Source organism: Phyllostomus discolor, chromosome 8, assembly GCF_004126475.2.
Source record: "Phyllostomus discolor isolate MPI-MPIP mPhyDis1 chromosome 8, mPhyDis1.pri.v3, whole genome shotgun sequence".
Taxonomy (NCBI): Eukaryota; Metazoa; Chordata; class Mammalia; order Chiroptera; family Phyllostomidae; genus Phyllostomus; species Phyllostomus discolor.
Window position 1 is genome coordinate 40,958,587 of NC_040910.2, and position 6,483 is coordinate 40,965,069.

Genomic DNA, 6,483 nt, shown 5'->3' on the forward strand with positions numbered 1-6,483 from the left:
AGGACAGTGACAGGGACAAGATGGTCCTGATGTATGTATGGAAGAGCCAGCAGAGGCTCTGGGTACTTAGCGAGCACCTGTAAAAACAGGGCAGGAGTTCCCCTGGCACACAACAGTCCCTGTGGGGCTCCTTGGGAAAAGAGCAAGGACTTGCTGGAACCTGGTCCACTGGAGAGAGGGAGGGCATGGGGATGGAGCATTTAGACTCAACACAACAGAAATGACAGCCAAGTATAAGTAGGTGATGGATGTGAGGGCACAGTATGTGAGTAAAAGGTCCTGGGCAACCTGTATTGCCCAGGGCTCTGGGTTGAAGGCAGAAAAGGACAACCAAGTCCGCATGAAGTCAACCAGAGGGTATGGCTGGAAAAGGAGGTTAATTCACGCCTGAAATGGGAGAACTCACAGGACCTCAGTGTAAATGAAGAAGAGGTGAGGGGGCTCAAATAACTCTGAGACAGAGGTAGCCAGGAAGTTGCTGGGATGGTGGAGGGGGTACTGGAGATAGTCAAGTGCAGATGCCCCACCAAAAGCTAGAGACAAGGGACTAAAAGTCTGGATAAACACATAATGCTCAAATCAACCACAAGTATCTGTCTGCAGATTGCTGCATATGGACGATGTTCAACATAAACAAACCCAAGCAGTATTTACATTATCTGGAAAGGCTGTAATCACCATATACACGACTCTGTGGTTAAGGAACTCAGCATTTCTCTCCAACCTGATTCACAATGAAAAGTCGGAGGACAATTCCTGCATTGCTGGGAGGCTCACAGGTGGAAAACTAATACACACTGGCAAACGACTTTTTGTTCTTTGGAGTTAACTCCTGTGTAACAAGATATCTCCTCAGATTCTGTTATTCACCAACCCGGCTGCCTTCCCAGCATTTCTGATTATGTGGGGTTCGTACCCAGGGCACATGAGCGGCAAAGTTACTGTGATAGAACGGAGACCACGGTTCCCTCGGTGAGGAGATAATGGAAGCACCAAAAATATACTCCACAGGCCAAAGCAAACAAACAGGAAGGTTCTGAAGCAACAGTGGGTCAATCTCTTCAGCTGGCAGGCCATACCCAAAGCTTGCTGGGTGGCATCTGTGCCCTGGGGGCTGGCGCCAACTCAGCCTCCACACCCCCAGGTTCAGGGTGCCAATGACTGCATAGGATGGTGCATTCAGGAGAGGATCACTCCCCCAAATGCTGAAATCTTCTAAAAAATAAAGACAGTGGAGTTACACAGATTCTGGGCTACTAAAGTAGAAATCACTGATTTGGTAAGACATTTAAGCTACATGGAGCTGGAGGCGAGCAAGCTGAGCCCTGGCCAACTACTCTGACTTGTCATGATAATTTATTAGCATGGCTAAGCCAATGCTACCTCTGAGAGTTCCATGCACTCCCTTTCCTTCCTTATTCCACCTGGACTCCTTCCCTGTCCATTAGAACCAAAGAATTGAAGCAAATCAGCTTTCTCTAGGAAGGATGCCTGGCTAAAGGGGGTTAGTAAATGTTGGTTAGGTTAGCCTGCCTCAGAATGAAGAATCTCACTGTTTGGCTGCAGAGAGGCCCTTTGTGAGACCTTCAGAGTAGGTGGCTGAAGTGGCCCTGGGACCGAGCCTTGGTTACTGCCATGTCCCAACATCTTGGGCATCACTTTGCCACCCACTCTCTCAACAAAAGGGAATATGCCATGCCTGCCATAAAAAGGGTTAACTATTTTACTTCTAGGACATCATCCCAAAGACCTGGGGGTTGGGAGGGAGCAGCACAAGGGCTCTAAGGGCCGTCTGGGAACAGTTCACTTTGGGCAGAGGGCTTCAGTTGGGCACTGTCCTCTCTCCAGGCCCACTATACCCCATGAATCCTGCCCTCAGCCTGGGCCCCAGAAGGCAGGTCTTTAGCAAGTTTATCTGTAAGATTTCTACTAATATTCTGGTGGGAATTCTCTGCAACAGATGCCCTTTCCTCTGGGAATTCACACTTTACCAAGTGGCATAATTATGCCTGGAGTCGGGCTACTGCATCTAATTCCCTCAGATGTGACAATTCTGTCCCCTCTCAGGGGGTGAAAGTACCCAAGAGCATTTTCCCTCATCAGCTAGGATTGATTTTGTCAAGTCCAACTGCACCCAGCAGATTGCTGGCAACATGGTCCACACATACAGAAATGGGGAAAAGTACTGGTCCCGCAAAGCAATGGCAACACAGGACCAATAAAATATTCTTCATGGCACTCTCACTATAGACCCAGTGTGGGGCTCCCAGGAGCAGCAGCTACTGAATGAGAATATAAGACAGGAAATGAAGGGTGTCCCTCAGTGAAAACCCTCTCAAGGAGGGCAGCCCACCCAGAGATGGGGACAGAAGCAAACTGCATGAGGCCCTAGCCTTCTAACTGCTGGCACACAGGGGCTGGCAGCCAGCACTTGCACCCCTCTTGTGGCTCTGTCCAGCCTAGTCCCTTTCACCCAGAGCACAAGGCTAATAACAAAGGGATGAGAAGGAGCTCAATGAATGCTCTCTGGAAACTCCAGGAATAAGTGTGCAGGCCACGTGGGTATGCAAATACACCTACAATCCTTAGTTTCCAGGTTCCTAGGAAGAAAGACCCTCACCAGTCTGCCAAGGAAGGCCTGGGACGGGATATATATTATGTATGCACAAGAAGTCCGCAGGTGTGTGGACAACACGCCGCACAACCCTGAAAAAGGCAACTGTGGCCAGGCCAGGTGGGCAGGTTACAAGGGGCAGATACTTATTTTTATTTAACCAACAGTTGACAGAGTTTGTGCAAAACTGCATTACATGAACATAAAGGGGAACAAGACTTGGGTCCCTGCCCTCAAGTACTTTACAACATACTACCGTAACTTCAGGACAAAAACCTGGCATGCCGACTTTCCAAGTGATAGTTTCAGAGCTGGATGGCGGAGAATCCGGTCACCCTCGCATCAATGCTTTGAACAATTCCAAGCATCTCTCCACAAGGTCTCCGGTAAAGAGCAGACCTACCTAAGAATGCCACCAGGCCTTGCCTCCTCTCAGGGCCTTCCTGGGCTTTTTCACATCTGTAAAATGGGCCAGTGCCATTAGAAACAAACCTCCCCTTCCAGAACAACAGAGTATGGTCACAAGAAGTTGTTCTCAAATTCAAAATCAGGAGAACCTTTTGAGGAATCAGCATCAATTCAACTGTATGATTCTATGGGTCGCCCACCAACCTCAGGTGCCAGTCCCAGTGCTTCTGTGAAGGGAGGACGTCCTGGCCCTTTGAAGAACAGAACTATCCAGACACTGACACTTCTAGCTCCCCAGGCAACCCATGTCCCCAGACAGGTGGCCTCTCCCCGTCCTCCCAGCATCTGCTCAGCCTTTAACTATGTCCATTCCTTCCCTACCATCCTTGGACATAAATCACATGCCTAATGAACAAGACCTGCCTCCGACCCTGCAAAAGTACATGACTCTCTTCTCCCTAAAAAATACAAATCCCACAGACACTGGATGTGTTAAGTACAGACGCAGGGTCAAGACAGAGGGAGCCAAACTTTCCTACCTGTGGGGAAAGATTTCGATTCCAAGAAGGTGGGAGCCCAGAGCAAAATGCAGACCTATCTTTCTTAACTGGGCTGAAAGTTCTAGGGAACACAAGAAAGTAAAGAGAAGCAGGCTCCTAAAGCTGGCAGGCCCCTAGGGGAAAGCCCTGTTGTTCCCCATGAGACTGAGGCACTTACAAGTTTGGGGCATTCTGGGGGAGAAAAGGAAAGCTGAGATTCTGCTGGTTTCAAAGACTTTTTCCCAGTCATCAGAAGTCATTCTAGAACACTGACCACCAACTTGCCTACTTAGGTACTCTCCCAAATTTGCATGAAAACACAGCCAGGATAGAGACTGAGTCTATGGAGTGACACATACTTTCCTTTGGGACTAGTTTCACTTGCCAATACTTCTGCAAGGATCTAGACCAGCACTGTCCAAAGGACCTTTCTGCCATATCTCCATGCTGCCCAATGAAGAGGATGACAGGTCAGCAGTAGTAGTTACTGGGCTCTTCAAATGTGGCTGGTGTGACTGAGGTTCTGCCTTTCTCATTTTGGTTTGTTTATACTTAAAGAGCAGCAGGCACTGATGGCTATAGCATTTCAAATGTGTTCACCAGTCCACCCTGTCACAGACCAAGAATGCCACCTATTCTCACAATTCTACTTACATAAATGACAACCACCCAGGGGGAGTAGACACACTTGAACCTAAAATATCTTCTGGAAGGACCAGCAGGTGGGCTGAGAGATGGAGTGATATTCTACACTTACGTGGTGCCCAATAAGCCCTTCCCAGAGGTGGGCTTTGTTGAAAGTGGACACTGAAGGTGTATTTTGTTTTGTTTTTTGATTCAATATGAATTGGAGGCAAAAAGCTCTGTCCCTTCAAGGGAAATGAATTCACACCACTCTGTAGAACTCCACAATTAAACTGCCATAAACTCTTCCTTCCCACTGAAGAGAAAGGTAGTAACACCAAAGCCACAAGGGAAATCATGGTGAGAGGGAGCCACAGACACAAGCCTCAATGATCCTGTGCCACCACAGGCAGCCAGGATGGGCAAGGGAGAGGTCTCCTGCCTACACCCCTAAAACCTCAGACACACAGCACCTTACCAGACAGAGCCGCCTCAGTGGCGCCAGCACCTAGGGACGCCCCAACCTGCCCTCACTAACGCAGAGATTTCAGCTGCCACCCCCACAGCCCTATACCGCCTTCCCTGGCCTCGTGCCCCTGGAAGTCAGGGACAGCAGGGAAGAATGAAGAAATAAATGATCCTATGATGGGGGCCACAGTGGCCTTGGGCTTGAGGAGGGGAAGGGGACTGGGTACTGGAGAAAAGTAAGCGCAGAGCTGGCGAAAGGGGGACCAGGGGCCAAAAAGGTCTCGGGTTTACCGGAACTGACAGGATGGGCTCTATATCCAGTAGGGAGAGGGGCCATGGGGAGAGTTTACAGAGGTCAGGGAACCACCAGGATTTGGAGCAAGGCTCTAGGTGGAGGCGCTCAGATGTGCTGAAAGGAGAGGGTCCTGGCTGAAAGTCACAGCATAGGGCTGGGGAACAGTGGAATAAAGTGCAACACCCTGAAAGGAGAGAGGCACTGGGGGTCTGGGGAGACTGCAGGTCAGTGAAAGGAGGTCAGCTGAAGTTGGAAGAACCAGACTAGTGAGACAGATCAGATTTGGGGAGAGGGGAGCATAAACCAAGGTCCCACAGTCAAAGAAGGCCCCATCTGAAGGGAGTGAGGCATCTGGTGACTGAAGAGCATAGGGGCTCCAGTTCAGAACAGAAAACTGCCCCTGAGCCTGGACTAAGAGGGTCTGAGGGTAAGAGACAGCCCCAAAGGCACTGGGGGTCTCAGGGAGAGTGACCAGGGCCTGAAACCAGAGGGAATTGAGGCAGGAGACTTAAGTCAAAGGCGACTGAGGAAGCAACCCCAGGTTCAAAATAGGGAGAACCTCAACACAGGCCTGGGTCCTTGTGGGAAGGAAGAGATCCAGGACCTGGCCAGGGTTAGAGGGGAAACACACTCAGGCTGAGACAGAGGCAGGACCAGAGGGAAGAGAGGGCTCAGGCCTAAATGAAGGGGAGAGGTAAGAAGACTTAGAGTTCAAGGAAGGAGGACTGCAAACCAAGGTCCCTGGGATTCTGGAGAGACTCAAACCTCAGCCATGGTTTAGATAGAAAAGAGGCAGCAGGTTGGGGACTCAGGGCCTAGACTCCAGAAAGGAAAGAAGACACAGACCACCCCTGGATCCAAAGGAGAAAGGAGGTATAAGCTGAATATGAGGAATTCGCAGGGGTGCCTGTGAGGACTCTGAGCTGGGATGGGGTCCCAGGGAATGTCCCAAAGGGCTCTAGATCGGAGTAGGATCCTAAAAGGCGCCCCAAAGGGTTCTGGGCCGCTAAAGGGAGCTCCGCGCCGGGGTCCCAAGGAGCGTCCCAGAGGATTTTTGGCCGGACTAGGGTCACAAGGGGCATCCCAGGGGCTGTGGGCTGGGCCCGCCCGGGATCTCCAGCAGGGTCCCAGGCGCTCCAGCCAGGCCCGGGTCGCGGATGGGGGAGGGGTTCCCCTGCCCCACAAAAAGGCCCGGGGAGCGGCGGGCGCGCACAAAGAGGGACTGGCGGGCGCCAAGCGGGGGCGGGGAGACCGGGACCCAGGAGGGCCGGGCGGCGGGGCGGAGGGAGGGAGGGAGGGGGCCGGGCGGACGACGCGGGCTGCGCTGGGGCGGCGCGGCCGCTCCTCACCTGATTGTCCATGGCTGCCGCCCAGCCCCGCCCCCGGGCCCCGCGTCGCTCGCCGCCGCCGCTGCCGCCGCTCAGCTCCTCCCCGCTGCCCTCATTGTCTGTCAGGCGCCGCCGCCGCCGTTCCCGGCTGCCCGCCCGCCCGCCAGCCCCGCGGAACCGGAAACCACAGCCAGCCCGGGTCGCTCA

At 52.3% G+C, this 6,483-nt stretch overlaps 1 protein-coding gene across 2 annotated transcripts in view; it reads right to left on the reverse strand.

The window, feature by feature from the left end:
- Positions 1–6,483, reverse strand: part of MLLT1 (MLLT1 super elongation complex subunit) — a 68,911-nt gene extending 62,428 nt beyond the window's left edge. The window contains exon 1 of one of the 2 annotated variants that reach the window (XM_028519228.2): positions 6,298–6,483. In XM_028519228.2, coding sequence (XP_028375029.1) covers positions 6,298–6,309 — 12 coding nt within the window. In that variant the 5' untranslated portion in view covers positions 6,310–6,483. The remainder of the gene's footprint in view (positions 1–6,297) is intronic. The other variant, XM_028519227.2, reaches the window with a different exon arrangement.